Source organism: Octopus bimaculoides, chromosome 29, assembly GCF_046866305.1.
Source record: "Octopus bimaculoides isolate indiv1 chromosome 29, ASM4686630v1, whole genome shotgun sequence".
NCBI classification, from domain to species: domain Eukaryota; kingdom Metazoa; phylum Mollusca; class Cephalopoda; order Octopoda; family Octopodidae; genus Octopus; species Octopus bimaculoides.
Window position 1 is genome coordinate 17,153,367 of NC_142956.1, and position 20,211 is coordinate 17,173,577.

General features: G+C 36.5%; 1 protein-coding gene across 7 annotated transcripts in view; it reads right to left on the bottom strand.

Annotated features, from left to right (window-relative positions):
- Positions 1–20,211, bottom strand: part of LOC106876183 (uncharacterized) — a 138,535-nt gene that overhangs the window by 89,513 nt on the left and 28,811 nt on the right. For 5 of the 7 annotated variants that reach the window (XR_016238912.1, XM_089344898.1, XM_089344900.1 and 2 more), the window contains exons 22-35: positions 19,960–20,031; positions 19,643–19,714; positions 18,915–18,986; positions 17,377–17,448; positions 15,936–16,007; positions 13,584–13,655; positions 13,266–13,337; positions 12,807–12,878; positions 11,117–11,188; positions 10,004–10,075; positions 8,474–8,545; positions 5,501–5,572; positions 3,711–3,782; positions 2,902–2,973 (exon numbers count right to left, since the gene is read on the bottom strand). Coding sequence is in view for 6 of the 7 variants with exons in the window: in XM_089344898.1 (XP_089201024.1) it covers positions 2,902–2,973; positions 3,711–3,782; positions 5,501–5,572; positions 8,474–8,545; positions 10,004–10,075; positions 11,117–11,188; positions 12,807–12,878; positions 13,266–13,337; positions 13,584–13,655; positions 15,936–16,007; positions 17,377–17,448; positions 18,915–18,986; positions 19,643–19,714; positions 19,960–20,031 (1,008 nt within the window). In the remaining variant the exon portion in view is untranslated. The remainder of the gene's footprint in view (positions 1–2,901; positions 2,974–3,710; positions 3,783–5,500; positions 5,573–8,473; positions 8,546–10,003; positions 10,076–11,116; positions 11,189–12,806; positions 12,879–13,265; positions 13,338–13,583; positions 13,656–15,935; positions 16,008–17,376; positions 17,449–18,914; positions 18,987–19,642; positions 19,715–19,959; positions 20,032–20,211) is intronic. The other 2 variants (XM_089344897.1, XM_089344901.1) reach the window with 2 other exon arrangements.

The window sequence follows — 20,211 nt, forward strand, 5'->3', positions numbered from 1 at the left end:
GAAATTAAATGCCACTGAGGTAGCGGTGATTGTGGCAGATAAACTCCCTACCACGGAAGTGCGCTCATACCGACCTCCCTTAGATGCACGCAGAGCGACAAGACCATAGTGCAAGCAGTCGTCCAGTGTCGTGCATTACTCACATGTAGACTTATGTCGAACAGTTGTTGCTGAGTTTAGTATTGGTCTGATTATGGCCGACTCCATAGTGAAGATTGAACCACCTCCTTCCTTGGCCGGGATGAGCAGGGAATTTTCAGTTTTCACTGGGAAAGAAAGGTGAGTCTGGAGAAAGAAGTGATGCTATACCCCGTGCATTTGCTGAAATGTATGTCGATGTAGCGAAATGGCTCGTTTGTGTGCGGACCTACTCTTATAATACGTCTGTATGTTGGTGAATTTGAGTTTAGTGAATGGGAATTGTTCGCGAGTACCATCGAATCATCGGGTGGGTCAGCATTTGGGGTTACCTGAACCAACCCTGGGTGGTCATCACCTCTATTGAGAAAATGTCAGTGTACTTGTCTCGTGTTTTTTGTTATTGTTTTTGTAACTCCTTGTTTTGTATGAAATCCCCACTGTCCCAGTCTAATGTATTGTCACCTATACATCGGCACTAGTGGCCAATAAATGAAATTATTATTATTATTATTAGTAGTAGTAGTAGTAGTAGTAGTAGTAGTAGTAGTAGTAGTAGTAGTAGTAGTAGTAGTAGCAGCAGCAGCAGCAGCAACAGTAGTTCTATATCTTGTTGCTATTGTCGAAGTCGTTGTTATTGATGTGGTAGAAGAAGGAGGAGGATGTGATTGGTGGAAGAGGAGGGGGAGAAGGAAAAGTAAAAGAAATGTTCAACATAAAAGATGAAATTTAGCCAGATGCATGCTTTGTGTTTAGGAGTAAATTATGAAGAAATAGAAAAGTTGAAAACAAATTACTCTGAGCTGGAAGGTGTTACAATATTTAAACATGTATAATGTAATTCAGAATAATTAATTAGAACGGACAGCCATGAATATTAATCAACGTTGATCGAGAAGTAAACATAAACAATGTACAAAAGGAGGTACAAACCAAATCAATCACTCGTGTACTTTCACTCATAATGTAAGACACAGACTTACACATAGACATACGCAAAATTATTATATATTAGTTATCAAAAACTGATACATAAAACCAGACACTGATATTCACACACACACACACACACACACACACACACACACACACACACACACACCTTCTTAGACATTCACAACGAATTGCATATTCCTGTGGAAAGCGACTGAGTGCATATAGTGCGTCAAGGAGAGTGAGAGAAAAAAGAGAGCATGGAAAGACATTAAATGTTTAGAACTATTGGGTTGTCCGGAAAGTTCGTGCCGATTTTTAAATGAAAGAAAAAGGTTAATAAATACTTGCCATTACATTTTTAATCAACCAAATATTAACCATTTGACGCACAATGCATCTCCATCTTTCCTTTAACTTCAAAATACTCTCTTCCCAGAGTTGAGGTGGTTTCATGGTAAAGAATTCATCAAGGTATCTTTCTACGTCATCTAAGGAATTGAAATTTTTACCTTTAAGACTATTCTGCAGAGACATGAATAAGTGGAAATCCCAAGGAGCAATATCTGGTGAATATTGAGGGTGGGGTAAGACATCCCAACCGAGCTGCAGCAACTTTTGTCTGGTTCCCAAAGTAACGTGCGGTCTTGCATTATCATGCTGGAAAACAACACCCTTCCTGTTGGCCAATTCTGGACTTTTCTCTTGAATTGCTGCTTTTAACTCGTCCAGTTGTGTGCAGTATTTCTCAGAATTAATTGTCTAGTTGCTTGGGAGAAGCTCATAGTACAGAATTCCTTTCTAATCCCACCAGACACAAAGCCAAACATTTTTAGGGTAAAAACCCGCTTTTGGGGTAGCTAAGAGTGGCTTATGTCGCTTACTCCAGGATCACTTTCTCTGAACATTTCGGTAGATAATCCATTTCTCATCACCTGTCACAATTTGCTTTAAAAAAGGCGCATTTTCATTCCGTTTATAAAACGAATTACAGTGGAAATGCGATCCAAAAGGTTCTTTTCCCTTAACGCATGTGGTACCCAAACATCGTATGATTTGTGTGCCGAAGTTTTACCAGGTGCTCATGAACGACGGATTTTGATAGGTTTAGGCATTCTGCAAATTCTCGGGTTGTCCAAGGGCGGCGAGCTGGCAGATTCGTTAGCACGCCGGGCGAAATGCTTAGCGGTATTTCGTCTGCCGTTACGTTCTGAGTTCAAACTTCGCCGAGGTCGACTTTGCCTTTCATTCTTTCGGGCTCGATTAAATAAGTGCCAGTTACGCACTGGGATCGGTGTAATCGACTTAAACCCTTTGTTTGTCCCCTCTATGCTTAGCCCCATGTGGGCAATAAAGAATTAAATATGGGTTATTCTCAATTAATGACTTGATTTGGTCATCATCTGTAGTGGGTGGTCTGCCTGATCGCTCTTTATCAATAAGGCTACAATGTCCAGCCCGGAACCTTGCGAACCACTTCCGTACAGTCCTTTCGGATAAAGAAACATCACCCTAAACTGCCCATATTTCTTTGGTTGCTTGAGAGGCATTTTTCCCTTTACGGGAAAGGAAAAACATCTAGTGCCGAAAATGAACTTTCTTATCTTCCATTTTAAAGGGTTACAGAATTAACACAGGTTATAGGAACATAAACCTTCTTCCACGAAAAAATAGCTTAAACTGTGCTCTAAATGGAAGTGTCGACAAATCCTATTTTATGGACTCAACCATGTTCAAACATAAGTCGAAAGGTAAGCTACTATAAATCGGCATGAACTTTCCGGACAACCCAATGAATAAAAGAGAATAAAAAAAAAAAATCCAACTTACAGAGACGTTAGACTCGGAAGATTCTGAATACATCCAACTTCCAATTCATTGATGTCATTATTAAGCAATTTTCTGTAACAAACAAGTGAACCGTGAAGAAAAAGAAGAGGAATAGGGGAAGAAGAAGAAGAGGAAAAATAAGAAAAAAGAAGAAGGAGGAGGAGAAGAAGAAGAAAAGAGAAAAACGGTGGAGAATTAGAAAAAAAACCCGGAAAAGTACAACAGCAACAAGAAAACAGAAGAAGCAGAAAAAGGAGCATAAGAAGAAGAAGAAGAAGAAGAAGAAGATAATAAAGAAGCAGATGGATAAGGAAGAAGGAGAAGAAAAAGAAGATGAATAAGAGGTGGAGAATGGGAAGAAATAGGACGAGATGGTGGTGGAAGAAAGTGAAGAAGAAAAAGGAAAAGAAAAAGAAGAAAAAGAAGAAAGGAGAAAAAGAAGAACAATAACACATGTAAAGTATTTGTTTAAATGTTAGCGTATGGAACATCTGGGTTTGCATATACAACTACAAAGGTTATTCAAGAATGTATTTAATGTGTATGTAGCTGTAAACACCGTACTTAATATATACACATGTTAATACACTCATCCACAACATCGACATATACATGCATACACTAGTATCAAGCTCCCATATATCCTATATCTCAGAAACGGGCCCAGATAAACATTCACAGCCATTCAGAAACAATAAAAAGTGTCTGTAGAAAGAGGGACGTGGGAACTTAAAGATATTACAGATATTGCAAGATATTACAGATTTAGAAAGACATCGTCAATGAAATAATAGATTGATTCAACTTACAGAGTTCTTAAACTGTAAAGGTTTTGGAAGCTTCCGGCTTTGATTTCTTCGATATTGTTTTTACTTAAATCCCTGGAGCGAAAAAATTGAGTTGAGAAGAACATTTATGGAACAAATGTGTGAGAGAATATTAAACAGTATGACTAAAGAATTGGAAGATAGAAGAGACGAAAAGTAGATTACGATATTGTTGATAATGTTGGGTTGGTATGGGTTGATGATTATGATGGTAAGGCAGAGGGGAAGAAAATATGGTGGAAGAGTTTATGACGGAGGTGTTATGATGCTGATGATGGGGGTGATGTTGTTAAGGTTGATGATTCTGATAATGATGGGGATTAGAAGTTTTATTGTGGTGATGAACATGATGTTGATGTTGGTGGTGATGTTGTTTGTTGGTGATGAAGATGACCGTGTTGAAGATTGTGTATCTGCAAATGAAGAAGATGAAAAAGAGAAAGAAGAAATGGAAGTGAAGAAGCGGAAGAAGAAAGAGAAGCAGAAGATGAAGATGAAGGAAATGAATGATGAGGAGAAGACGAATACGTAAAAGAAAGAAGAGTAGAAGAATGGGAGAGGTGGAAGAAGCATAAGGAGAAAAGGATAAGATAATGAAGAAGAAATGGATGTAGAATAAAAGGAGGAAAAAGAAGAACAAAACATCAGCAGCAGTAGAAGAATAGAAGGGAAATGGACGATGAAGAAGAAGAAGAAGAAGAAGAAGAAGAAGAAGAAGAAGAAGAAGAAGAAGAAGAAGAAGAATCGGAGGGGGAAGAAGCATAGGGGGAATAAGAAGATTGAACGAAGAAGAATCATAAGGAGTTGAATAAGAAAAAAGTAAAAGAACAACGGAAATGAGAAGCAGAAGAAGAAGGAGGAGGAGGAGGAGGAGGAGGAGGAGGAGGAGGAGGAGGAAGAAGAGGAAATGAAGAAAAGAAGTAAAAAAAAAATCAACAACAAGCAGAAGATGGAGGAGAAGCAGAAAGGAAGATAGATTGGTAGAAGAAGACGTTGAAGATGAAGATGTTGATAATAAAGAAGAAGAAGAGGAAAGTGAATAAATAAAATAAAAACGGTTGGTGTAGGATGGGAAGGAGGAAAAGAAAATTTTGAATTAGAAGACGAATAGCTACAAGAGGAAGAAGAAGAAAAAGAGGAAAGAGAAAGAAAAAAGAAGGGGATGAAGGAGAATACGATAAAGAAGAGGAAAGTGAAAAAGAGGATGAAGAGAAGAAGAGTAAGAAGAAAGAAGAGAAGTACAAGAATGAGGACAATGGTGAGGGTAATGATGACGAGGATGAAGTCCTAAGATATTATGATGGTGTCGATGGGGAGTGGAATTTCAGAGGACGGGAAGAAGAAGTAGACGAGGAAGAAGAAGGATAGAATAAGAAAGGCAACAACAACAAAAAAGAATGTTTTAATATTAGCGTATGAAACATCTAGGGCTAAATATACAACTACAAGAGTTATTCAAGAATGTTATTTAGTGTCTATATAAAGGTGAACACCATGCGTAATGTACACACGTGTTAATACACTCGTATATACTCATCTGTACACATTGACATGAACAAGCTTACACTAAACGCTTCCTCTTATGTATCAGGTTCCCATTTATCCAATATCTTAGAAATGGGGCCACACTCACATTCACAGACGTTCACGAACAATAAAACGCATGTATAGAAAGACGGTTGTAGAAGCTTAAATTGATGTACGGGAAGACATTACAGAATTATAAAGATATCGTCAACGAAATAATATAAAATAGAATTGATACAACTTACAGAGTTGTTAAACTGGAAAGATTTTGGAAAGTTCCAGCAATAATTTCTTTGATTTCGTTATCTCCCAAATTCCTGGAACATAGAATTGAGTTAAGAAGAACATTTATGGAAAACATTTGTGAGAGAATATTTAATATCATGTCTACAGAACTGGATGATAGAAGCGATGGACTGTAGAATTACTATCAAGATGAACCTCAAGATGTTGTTGATAATGTTGGATAGGTATGGAAGCAGAAATGAATATGATGATGAGGCAGCGGAGAAGAAAATATTGTGGGCGTGTATATGACGAAGGTATTATGATGCTGATGATGGGGGTGATGTTGTTAATATTGATTACTATGATAATGATGGTGATTAGAAGTTTTATTGTGATGATGAACATGATATTTCTATTAATGCTGGTGTTGATGTCCTCTGTTGGTGACGAAGATTACGGTGTTGAAGATTGTGTATCTGGAAAGGAAGAAGAAGAAGAAGAAGAAGAAGAAGAAGAAGAAGAAGAAGAAGAAGAAGAAGAAGAAGAAGAAGAAGAAGAAGAAGAAGAGCAAGAACAATAACACCAGAAAAGAAGAAGGGGCACAGGAGGAAATGATGCATTAGAAGGAAAAGAAGAAACATATTGTAGAGAAAGAGGAGAAAAGTGAGACTAAGGAAATATACAATTGGGTTAGGAGAAAAAGAAGACGTAGGTGAATTAGAAGAAGAAGAAAAAGAAGAAGAAGAAGTGCAACAAAAACAAGAATGAGAAAAGTAGAAAAAGTAGAAAATGAAGAAGCAGAACAGTAGATGAAGAATACGAAGAGGTTAAGTAGAGCATCAAGAAGCAGAAGCAGGAAGAAAAGAAGGTTGTACATACCGATACATGTTTATATTTACACACACTCGTACTCACACATATGTATAGAAACTCTACAAACACACATTTCTATCAAAGGGGTTTGAGAATGTAATGATAGAGAAGGATGGGACGCGAATGAAAATGGGAAGGTCCTAAATATTCAGTAATTTCAATGAAATATTATCAACAATATTAATGCAACTTACAGATATTCTAAGCTGGTCAGACCTTCGAAGGATCCTACTTGAATTTTCTGGATTTTACTTTCATCCAAATTTTTATAACATAGAATTTTGTAAACGGGATTTATTGTAAAATATCATGAGTGAAATAACTTCGTGTAGGAAAAGAAAGCTAGATGAGTATGAATGTGATGATAATATTAAAGAGGAGGAGGGGAGGAGGATTGAATTTCGAGGTGGTGGTGGTGGTGGTATGGATGACCATGAAGCAGAAACTAATGACAGGAGGACGGTGGTAGTGTTGATGAAGAAAATGGTGTTGCTGATGATGGCGATAAATTTTGTGATAACGGTGATGAGGAAGACATGTATCATGATGATGTTGATTATGATGATGATGAATTTGGTGACAACTATGAAACTGGTGCTCTTTCTGTTGACGATGATAAAGAATATGTTGATGACGATAAGACTCAGGGTGTTGAAGATGGCGCAGATAATTGTGATAATTGTAATGATGATGATGATATCGATGGTGGATACGAGGAGAATGTTTAAGGATAAAAGAATCAGAAGAAGTAGGAAAACCATGATGGGAAAGAAATTTGAGAGAAATGACTGGAAGAAGATTAAGTTTTGGAAGAAGCGTGTAAAGGAGGGGGAGGAGAATGCATAGAACAGGGAAAGAAGGTGATGGGGAGGGGGTTCAGGCACAAGTAAAAGGGCGGAGTAAGAGGAGAAGGAATAGAAGAACAACAAAAACAATAGCTACGAGTTTAACATGTTTTGGAGGACCAGGTATGTGAAAAATACAACCAGGTGAAGTGGGGGTGAGATCTAGATTAAGGACAAAATGGAGAAGGATGAGTAGAATATGAAGAATGGAATGACGGTAATGAAGCATCAGAAATGATTTAGTAGAATTAAGAGAGGCGAAAGAAAAGAGAGATGAGGAAAAGGAGGAAATTAATGGAAGGAAAATAAAAAAGCGGGAATAAAGACGGAAAAGTTGAAGAAGGAAAATGTAGAAGATGATGAAAACAAGAAGACGAGAAGGAAAGAAGAGGCAGAAGAAAAATACGAAGGAAAAGGAGAAGACGACGACAACGAAGAAGAAGAAGAAGAAGAAGAAGTGCAACAAAAACACCAAGAGTGTGAAAAGTAGAGAAACTAGAGAATGAAGTAGAACAGAAGATGAAAAAGGAAAGCGAAGAAGGAGATTTAAAAGAAAAAGATGGAGATTAAATGACGACGAAAAAGAAGAGGGAGAAAAAGAAGAAGAATCAGAAGAAGAAAAAGAAGAAATAAAAGTAAATGTAGAAGATGGAGAAGAAAACCATAAAAGAGAAGAAGCAGAAGATGAGGAAAAGAAAGAAGCTGAAAACGTAGGGAAAGAAGGAGATGACGAAAAGAAGAAGCATATAACAAAGAGAATTAAAATGTCCCGAAAGCAACAATTACATCAAGAGGAAATGAAGAGAGAAAACATGAAGGACAGAAATAGGAAGGGAAATTGATGGAGAAGGAGAAGGATAAATAGGAGGAGAAGAAGACCAATGAGAAGAAGAGGAACAATGAAAGAAAAATAAAGGGAGAAAAACAAGAACCGCTAAAGTTTATTTTAAGAAATAACGATACGGTTCATCTGGTGCAAAATATACATCTACAAGGGTCATTCAACGATGTTATTTAGCTTCGATCTACATTTAAACACCTTATGTAATATACATACATACACTCACAACCGTTCATCCATACAGATAGACATACACATGCATGCACTAAATGTTTCCCCTCAAGTATCACGCTCCCATATATCTCACATCTCAGAAAGGCCTCCAAATTCACATTCATTCACTAAATATAAATTGCATCTATACAAAGATATTACAGGTTTACAAATATATCGCCAAAGAAATATTATAAACGTAGGTTGATTCAACTTACAGATTTGTTAAACTGGAAAGATTCCGGTAGGTTTCCGCCTTGATTTCTTTGATTTCATTACCGCGCAAATCCCTGGAACATAACATTGAGTTAATAAGATTTATGGAAGAAATTTGTGACTAAACAAATGGATGATGGAAGATGTGAAAGTAGATTATCATCAGGATGAATTTCATGAAGATGTTGTAAATAATGTTGGGTGGGATGGGGGCAGTGATGAGTATGGTAATGTGGCTGCGGGAGAGAAATAATTGTGGGAGTTTTGATGATGCTGATGATGGGGTGACACTGTAAACTTTGATCATTGTGAAAATGATGGAAATTTGGAGTCTTGGTTGTGATGATGAATATGATGTTGATGATGATGTTGTTGGTGATGTTTTCTGTTTGCGATGATGATAATGATGATTGCATTGCACTACATTGAAGAAGAAGAAGACGAAGACGAAGAAGAAGACGAAGACGAAGAAGAAGAAGAAGCAATAGAAAAAGAATTGTTACAAGAACAATCAATTACGCGTGATAATTTCTATTTTAAGATGAAAATATTCCGCAAAATATTTACAAAAATATACGAAGTTAAACCCAGATGGAGACATTTAAAGGTGTTCCCCCTAACACCTCCACCAATTATAGTAATCGAAGCAATTGACCATCCCAAGACACCGAGAGTTAAGTCAACCATTTCTCTCTCGTTTTAGCCTATGAATATGGCCATATTAAGAGGAGGAAGTTTAAACTTTTGAGGCCTGGAATCAGGGTCGTCTGCCCAATGACTTTGGGTCTTTAGAATTTGACGTTATTGCCGTCAGTGTGAACATAATTTCCAATATGTGTGCACTGGCTCCAATTCTCGACGACAATCAGATCTTTGCGTCTGTTACTCAGCCGGGAGTGGCGGGTGACATTTATATGCAGGAAGGACTTGTGTCCCGAGATAAATTTGGAGGAAATCTTTCGAACTTTGGGTGCATTTTAGGGAGACCATAAAATACAGGTGTTCTTCTTTCTGACCTTGAAATCTTAGATTCAGCCTTATTAACGAAATTGCTTTCCTCCATGTTCAGAATTATTTTGTCAAGTTCCTCTTAATAACAATAAAATCGCTATTAGCTAGACATCGGAGTGCGTAACGTTGGGAATTTGTGAGGTTATTCCAGGACTTCTTTCCACTTGTTTTAAAGATTTTTCTAATGCCTGTCTGACAAGAGTCAAGAAATTCCAGTATTACTTGTGAACGTCCATCCCGAACTTTATCTGGATAGCAATTGAGATTCTTTTCAATCCAGTTATGCCAGATTCGACCATCATTATTTTTATTTTTAGTAAACAGAGTTTTCTGACTCCTCGTTACCAGTTTTTTTTCAAAAGAATATTCTTTCAGCTTGTGGCGGCAGATAAACTGAAATAGCCCTTGAGCTAGTTTATTCTTGACGAAATTCTTTGTAAGTAAAGGAAAGCATGGAAAGACATTGATTCTTTAGAGTTATACTGTCAATACAAGAGAATCAAAAAACTAATCCAACTTACAGAGTCTTTAAACTGTGAAGATCTTCAAAACATCCAACTTCTAATTCATTGATATCATTATCATACAAATCTCTGTAACAAAAGATATTATACATAAGATATAATACCTAAAGATTTAGGAAAGCAAGGATGATGATGATGGGTAGATGATAATGAGGATGCTGATGATGATGATGAAGTGATGATGAAGTGATGATGATGATGAATGTGATGATGATGAGGATCGTGATACTATTGATGATGATGATGGAAGTAGTGGTGGTATTCATGTAAATTATGTTGATGAGGAACGCTATAGCAATGATGATTTTGATGATAGTGATGGTGGAGAAGTTATGTAGCTGGAAATATTTTCATTGAAATAAACAAAGTAAATGATTAACAGTTTAAAGGTGAGAGATATTTACATATGAGTAAATATGCTTTAAAAATAGAATTAGAAGATTGATGTGTGGCATTCAACGTTGATCCAGAGCTAAATGCAGTAAATGCCATACACACATGGAAACAAGTTAAGCTACTATAGAACCACCCATACACAAAACACAAACATATGTATACACATACATAAAATATGCTGCTTGAACAGTCACACAGTCGTATGTACTTACACACACACATAAGGACTCACAAACAGTCACATACACTCACATTGACGGGCATTCAGAAACAATCACATACAGCTCCGTTGGGGGAGTGCGAATGCAGAGAATGACAAGGAGAAAGACTGCTATTTAATGGAATGGTAATTAGATATTATAAATGTGACTACAATGAAATACTATGACGAATGATCTAAATTAGAATTCTGTCAAACCAGAAAATTTCTGGACAATTCCTGCTTCAATTTTCTTGTTAGCATTGTTATACAAAGTCCTGAAAGACAAGAATGTAAGCTGAGAAAAATATGTATTGAGTCACCCCGCAGATAATGCTTTTTTTATACTTCTTTCATTTTCAAAATTAAGATAAACAAAATTCTTTTTTAATCTAAAATATACTCTCATTCAGGAAAAAGACAGAGAAAAAGTTGTAGGTGACAAACTCTAAATTGCGTCTATTAAAAGACATTACAGATTTAGAAAGATATAAACATAGGTTGATTCAACTTACAGCAGTGCTAAACGGGGAAGATTTCGGAAGGTTGCTGCTTCGATCTTCGTAATTTTATTATTGTTCAAAGTTCTGGAACATAACATTGAGTTAAGATCATTTATTGAACAAATTTGTGTCTAAAGAATTGGATGATGGAAGAGATGAAAAGTAGATTACCATCTTGATTACCTTCATGAGGATGTTGTATATAATGTTGGGTGGAATGTAGGCAGTGATTAGTATGATGATGTGGCAGAGGAGAAGAAACTTTTGTGGAAGTGTTGATGATGATGAAATAATGCTGATGTTATTATTTCCGATCATTGTGAAAATGATGATGATTCGTAGTTTTTGATGTGATGATGAATATGATATTGATTATGATGTTGGTGGTGATGTTTCAATAGTCTTATTTTCATCACATGCTTTCACTGCACTCTCGAGTGCAGCTCTGTGTGCTTTGAGTGTGTGCTCATATTCTTACTTTATTGAGTAGGGTGTTTGTGATTACTAGTAGTATTGTTTTCTGTATTTTATATATATTTGTAAGTCCTGGTGATTTTGTCATGTATTTTTCATCACGCGCCTACTATAATAGGAAATATTCTGTTTTTAGATACCACCTCTGGGTTACTTCTATTTGCCTTTGTATTTTGAGAAATTCTCCATTTTTTATAGAGAAACTTTCTTATTTTCTGGTATTCATACATGGATCAGAAAATATTTTCTTCCTTTATCTCTGACAAATACATCCGACCTATTGGCATTCATTTCTCTATCTGTGTGCATTGGAATATCCCATAGTATGGTTGCATTCTCATTTTCTGTGTACTTTTCTAGCGTGTATATATACTATCTTTTTCCTGTTTCTATTCCATTGTGTTGGCATAGCTTCTAGTGTGTATAGATGCCCAAATTTTTCGTGTCTGTGAATATATCCCTTCTTAGAGAGGAGGGTCAGCCAGAGATTATATACTTTATTGATACATGTGCATCTTCACACAGTTTCTTGTGATTCTTTTCCTCGTATGTTTTTGGTATTTTCTGGTGGAGAAGCTTTGGTCTTGTGCTGTAATTTGAAAATCCTTGAGCCTCTGATTTTATTCCTGTGTTTCTCAGCCATTGTTGGGATTTTGCTTTTACTATTTCTTTTGCGTTTAGTTTAATCTAGTATTTGCCATGAGAGGGCTTTCTTGCCATCGTATTATCATGGCTGTTGCTGCTACAGATTTAGTTTCGATCGCTTGCGGATAGGGAAATCGGTCAGTGGAGTGTAAACACTTCAATTCCATAGGGGGTTATTGGTGGAAAAAGTACGATGGTGCACTCAGAGAGGCTCTGGACGTGAGCGAATTCCAACTGAACAGTCTGTTCCAGAGCAAGTTTCAGCCGGGGACGATGGATAACTTCCAGAAATTCTTATCGCAGTCATTGTTTTTGTTGTAGTATAGGAAGAAGGATGAGGATGTGGTGGTGGAAGGGGAGGGGAGAAAAGATGTTCAACGGAAAAGAATACATTAGACAAAGGGATCTTTCTTGTTTAGGAGTAATTGAAGAAGAAATAGAAAAGTGTAAAAGAAATTTATGAGTGGGAAGGTGTAGGAAAATTTAAATGTGCATAATGTAAGTAAAGGAAAGTATGGAAAGACATTGATTCTTTAGAGTTATACTGTCAATACAAGAGAATCAAAAAACTAATCCAACTTACAGAGTCTTTAAACTGTGAAGATCTTCAAAACATCTAACTTCTAATTCATTGATATCATTATCATACAAATCTCTGTAACAAAAGATATTATACATAAGATATAATACCTAAAGATTTAGGAAAGCAAGGATGATGATGATGGGTAGATGATGGGTAGATGCAAAAATATACATCTACAAGTGTTTTTCAAGGATGTTATTTAGCTTCGATCTTCAGTTAAACACCGTATGTAATATACATACACTCACAACCATTCATCCATACAGAGAGACCTTCACATGCATGCACTAAATTTTTCCCCTCAAGTATCACGCTCCCATATATCTCACATCTCAGAAATGGGCCCACACTCACATGCATATACATTCACTAAATATAAATTGCATCTATACAAAGATATTACAGGTTTACAAAGATATCGTCAAAGAAATGTTATAAATGTTGGTAGATTCAACTTACAGAGTTGTTAAACTGGAAAGATTTCCGAAGGTGTTTGCTTTGATTTTCATAATATTATTACCGTTCAATTTCCTGAAATATAACATTGAGTTAAGAACATTTATGGATTACATTTGTGACTAGAAAATTTGAGAATGGAAGACATTGAATGCAGATAACCATCACGTTGAAATTCAGAAGCTCACAAACCATAGAATTTATTGAAACGGATGTATAGAAAGACGGTTGTGGGATCTTAAATTGACGTACGGGGTGACAGTAGAGAATTAGAAGGATATCCTCAATGAAATACTATCAAATAAGATTGATTCAACTTACAGAGTTGTTAAACTGGATAGATTTTTGAAGATTTCTGCATTGATTTCCTTGATTTCGTTATTACCCAATTTCCTGGAACATAAAATTGAGTTAAGAACATCTATGGAACAAATGTGTGAGAGAATATTTAATATTATGTCTACAGAACTAGATAACTGGAGAGATAGAGTGTAGATTACCATCATAATGAACTTCCCTAGAATAAGACGTAATTGCTGTCAGTGAGACCAGGTTTTCCTACATGTGCGCAGTCACCCCAATTCTCGACGACAATCAGATATTTGCGTCTGTCAGTCGACTGCGTATGTGGGATGTGGACTTTACTTTTTGTGGAGCAATACAACGGCGTCTTCGACGCTGGCTGGAATTACGTTGGAATAGCGAATAGTTGCAGGGTGGGGTTGCAAAATCTCTCACAGATGGCGGCAAGATTTCTCTAATGAACCAGTGTGGACATGGACCACTCGAATAGGCTCATCTATATCGTATATTAACAATTTTTTACTAAGAAAATAGACAGTAATAGTGTAGCATGTCCACATTTCAGAACGGCCACCTATCCCGTTCTCAAATTTGTACGATCATCTTAGATAAGATACGTAGGTTATGACCTACTGGAAATGGAATATGTCATTTGCGGCACTTAAAGTGTATAGAGACCGGGCCAACAATATTGTTAAGCAAAATATGACAGAGGGGATCGTCAACAACATGTCATTTGGGGCGTTCAAAAGTGAGATTAGAACAATATTGATAGGTTTTAGTGAAGAAGTAGCATTATATATAAATAGGAAGCAAGAGCTAGTAGCTATATTAGAGGAGGCTATCTGTGGTGGCATTGCAACCGATGAGCTAGCGGCGAGACTGGATTTAGACAAATTCTTCAATGCAAAACATGAAGGTTGCATTGTCAAAGCTAAGGCGTGTGCTCTGAGAAACCAGGACAATATCTGTTTCTGAGTCCACGTGGTAGATGTGGAGATATATCGAACAGTTGTCACGTGTAGGTTGGATCTGGCTATCGGCCGATTCCATAGTGAAGATCAACACGCCGCCTGCTTTGGCAAGGAAGCGCAGGCAATTTTCCCCTGTCTGGTAAGAGTAGCGAAAGAGTTTGTGCGTTGGACCAGGTTGCAAGGGATGAACAGAGACTTTTCTTTTCCACCAACCCTCATCAACTTCTACAGATTTCTATTGGAAAGAAGACGAAGCTGGAGAAAGAAGTGATGATCCCTGTACACTTTCAGAAATTAGTGTGAATGTTTCAAAAATGACCCGTGTGAGTGGACCTACTCTCATAATGCGTCTATAGGATGGTGAATTTGAGAAGAGGAGTACCCTTCCAGAGTACCAACGATGCATCTGTGGTTCAGGGTTAGGGGGTACCTGAACCAACACTGGGTGGTCATCACCCCTATTTGGGGAAATTTCATTGTAATATTTTGTGCCATGTTTTTGCTTCTAGTAATTGTTTACATGTTGTCTTGTGAAAAATCACAACTGTCCCCATCTACCATATTGCCCCTATACGTTGGTACAAGTGGCCAGTAAATGAAATTCATCTTCTTCTTTTTATTATTATCATCATCATCATTATTATTATTATTGTTATTATTATTTTTATCATCATCATCATCATTATTATTATTAATTTTATTTGCAGTAGTAGTAGTAGTAGTAGTAGTAGTAGTAGTATCTTTTGCTGCTGTTGCAGTTGTTGCTGTCGATGTTTTTCTTGTGGTAGAGGAACAGACGGGAGGATATGTTGGTGGAAAAGGAGGGATTTGGAAAGAGAGGCAAAAGAAATGTTCAGAAGGAGAGAAGAAGTTCATGCAGACGCATCTTTTGTGTTTAGGAGTAAATAATAAAGAAATAGAAAAGTGTAAAATAAATTACTTTGAGTCGGAAAGTGTAGAACACTTTTAAACGATATATGATTAGAACGGAGATCCATTAATGGTAATCAGCATTGATCGAGAAGTAAACATAATAAATAATATACAAAAGGAGGTACAAATCAAAGCGATACACTCATGTACATTCACGCAGACTGAAAGACACAGACTGACATATGCACATACATACGCAAAATAATATACGTCATCAGAAACTCATATATAAACAGACACTGATATTCACACACAATGACACAGACACGCGTATACACACAAACACACACACTCACACATACTCCTTCTCAGACATTCACAAAGAATTGCATATTCCTGTGGAAAGCGACTGGGGGTATATGGTGCGTCAAGTAGAAGGAGATAAAACGGAGAGCATGGAAAGACATTATATGTTTAGAATTATATTATCAATAAAAGAGAATCAAAAACTAATGCCACTTACAGAGTCGTTAAACTTGGAAGAATTTGAAAAGATCCAACTTCTAATTCATTGATATTATTTTCATACAACTCTCTGTAACAAAAAATAGGGAACAGTGAAAAAAATGTATATAAGTTCGTAATGAAATATAAAATATAATACATAAAGTTTTAGGAAACTTGACGCTGATGATGACGGGGTGGTCGTGGTGGGGATGCTAATGATGATAATGACGATAAAGATGACGATGAATGTGAGGATGTTCATGATGATGATGGTGATGGTGATGTTCGTGGTGTTCATGAGAATAATGTTGATGAGGAAAGTTATGGCAATGATGATTTTGAAGATGATGATTTTGAAATTAGACACTGATGATGACGGTATAGATAATGATGATGATGATGATGATGAATGAGGAGGTGGTGGTTGTGGTGGTGGTGATGGATACGATGATAATTCAGAGGACATGAATAATGCTGTTAGTGTTGAGAATGATGTTGATACTGGTGGTGGATGTGGTGGTGATGTTAATGATCATTACGATGATGAGGAAAATGATGATGAATATGATGATGTTCATGGTGATGGTGATGATGTCAGTGGTGGTGTTGGTGTTGTCTACGAGAATGATGTTGATGAGGAAAGTTAAGACAATGATGATTTTGATGATGGTGATGGTAAAGAAATATTTTCAGAGAAATAAAGAAAGTAAATAGTTAAGAGCTGGAAGATTAGAAATATTTATATATGAATAAAGTTGCATTAAAAATACAATTACAAGATTGATGCGCGGCATTCAACTTTGATCCAGAGCTAAACGCAGTAAATGTTATACAGGCATGAATACATGTTGATACACTAGTATTGAACCACACATACACAAAGCATAAATATATTTATACACATGCATAAAATGTGCTGCTTCAAAAATCATTTTAGTTGTATATAACCGAGAATGGGAGAAGAAAAGGAACAATAGGAATGAGGAAAAAAGTAAAGACAATAAAGCGAATGAACAATATGTGAAGTATACGATGTATAATATGATGAAGAAGAATGTGAAAAAAGAAAGACGAAGAAGACAAGAAATAGAAGGAAAAGGTACAAAAGAAAAGTAAAAAGAAATGTAAAAGGGAAAAGAAGAAATGGAGATTAAATGTAGAAGTAAAAGGATGTGAAAAAAGGAAGACGAGGAAAAAGATGAAGAAGGAGAAGAAGAAGAAGAAGAAGAAGAAAAAGAAGTAGAAGAAAAAGAAAAAGAAAAGAAGAAGAAGAAGAAAGTAGATAAGAAATAGCTGGAGAAGCGGAAGATCTCGAATTACAGTAAGGAAAATAAGCAGAAAAATTATGTAGAAGGGGATGAATGTGACAAAATATAAATTGCGTCTTTACAAAGACATTACAGATTTTGAAAGATATCGTCAAAGAAATACTATAAACGTAGGATCACTCAACTTACAGAGTTGTTAAACTGGAAAGATTTCGGAAGGTTTCTGCTTTGATTTTCATAATTGCATTACTGTACAACTTCCTGGAAAATAACATTGAGTTAAGAACATTTGTTGAACAAATTTGTGTCTGAAGAATTGGATGATGGAAGAGATAAAAAGTAGATTAACATGATGATGAACTTCAGGATGATATTGTAGATAACGTTGGATTGGATGTGGTCAGTGATGTGTATCATGATGTGACAGAGGAGAAGAAATAATTGTGGAATATATATGATGATGTTGATGATGGGGTGCTGCTAATTTTGATCATTGTAAAAATGATGAGGATTCGCAGCTTTTGTGGTGAGGAAGAACATGATATTGTTGATGATGTTCGTAGTGATGGTTTCTGTTGGCGATGGTTATCGAATATTCATGTAAGAACACTGAGAACCTGTTGATAGGTTTCTAGTGACTATTTCTGCTCCAGAAAGGTCTTTATTTGTTTATTCGATTATCTGTTGCATTCAGTAAACATCTCATCAATAATACCAGCAGAAGTTGCTGTGATAGTAAATAGTCGGCGTTGACACAACCAACAATAGGAGAGATAGAGAAGATATTGAAGGCATGAGTGGTAGCGTTGATGGTAGTATCAAACCAACTGTCTACAACACCACCACCAAAGTATAAAAGCAACAGCAGCGATAGAACCAACGGTAACGACATCGGTAAAGCCAACACAAACGAGAACTACAACTACGGACAGCAACAAGTACATATTAGCAGCAGAAGCAGCGAAGACGAGGCGACGCTACATAATAGACTCCACAGAGTGGAAAAGGTTGCTCAAACCTCGAATCTCATTCATCATGAGCACGCTTGGGCTACCTTACCCATAACAAAACAGGCAACGGAAGCATTGAAGATGAAAAACGATCGTTTCAGATGCATCTCAACAGACACAAAGAAACCAGTGATAATTGCAAAAACAGATATCGAAGCTGCACTGAGGGATTATACCGAATACATAGCTGTGATTTGAAGGCAGAAGTCCTCGCAAAAGAAGCATGGTCATTATCCCATATAAGAAAAAGGATAGCACGGGTTCAATTCCCAGGATTCCACCAAGACCTGATATGTGGTGGCTTCTCGGATGCATAATCGAGTAAAGATCAGATACCGTTCCGATAGAGGTGACAAAAGAGTCAGGGAGTTGTGATCCGGAGTGGATCTGGAGATATTTCTCCAGATCAGGCCCCAAAACCTGAAAAGAAACACGGACCGCCTTCTCTCTAACATAGGATTGTATTGCATATAATTACTGAGGGAAACAGGCCGCATTGTTCCGTTTGTGGAAAAACTAGACAGACATAAAAACAGACATTGATATTCACGCACACACTCCTCAGACATTCACAAATAAATGCATATTCCTGTGGAAAGCGACTGAGTGCATATATTGTGTCAAGGAAAGTGACGGGAAAAAGAAAGCATGGAAAGATATTAAATGTTTAGAATTATATTATCAATAAAAGAGAATCAAAAAAGTAATGCAACTTACAGATTCCTTAAACTGGGAAGATCTTGAAAAGATCCAACTTCTAATTCACTGATATCGTTATTGTACAACTCTCTGTAGCAAAAAAAAATTCAGCGGTGAAAAATGTACAGATGTTCGTAGTGTAATGAAACATAGAAGTAACAGTAAAAGAGATAGTAGTAGTAGTAGTAGTAGTAGTAGTAGTAGTAGTAGTAGTAGTAGTAGTACATAGAGGGGAAAAGAAAAAGAGGCAGAACAAGAATATGAATAAATAGATGGAGGAGAGGTAGAAGGGGAACGAAAAGAAGAGGAAATAAAAAGAAGCAGGAGATGGAAGTGAAGAAGACAAAGACGAAGACGAAGAAGAAGAAGAGAAAGAATAGCATCCTCAAAACCAATAACATCAACGACGACTAGAAATACATCTAGAACCGTATGAATCACCTGGTGCAAAAATACACATTTACAAAGGTTATTCAAGGATGTTATTTAGCTTCGATCTTCAGTTAAACACCGTATGTAATATACATACACTCACAACCATTCATACATACAAATAGACATACACATGCATGCAGTAAACGTTTCCCCTCAAGTAACACGCTCCCATATATCTCACATCTCAGAAATGGGCCCACACTCACATGCATATACATTCACTAAATATAAATTGCATCTATACCAAGACATTACAGATATACAAAGATATCGCCAAAGAAATATTATAAACGTAGGTTGATTCAACTTACAGAGTTGTTAAACTGGAAAGATTTCCGAAGGTGTTTGCTTTGATTTTCATAATATTATTAGAGGACAATTCCCTGAAATATAACATTGAGATAAGAACATTTATGGATTACATTTGTGACTAAAGAATTGGAGAATGGAAGACATTGAATGCAGATAACCATCACGTTGAAATTCAGAAGCTCACAAACGATAAAATTTATTGAAACGGATGTATAGAAAGACGGTTGTGGGATCTTAATTAATGTAAGGGATGACAGTAGAGAATTAGAAGGATATCCTCAATGAAATACTATCAAATAAGATTGATTCAACTTACAGAGTTGTTAAACTGGAAAGATTTTTGAAGGTTCCTGCTTGGATTTCCTTGATTTCGTTATTACCCAATTTCCTGGAACATAAAATTGAGTTAAGAACATCTATGGAACAAATGTGTGAGAGAATATTTGATATTATGTCTACAGAACTAGATGACTGGAGAGATGTAATGTAGATTATCATCATTATGAACTTCATGATGAGGTTCTAGATCATGTTGGGTACTGGGTGCAGTGATGAGTCTGATGAGGTG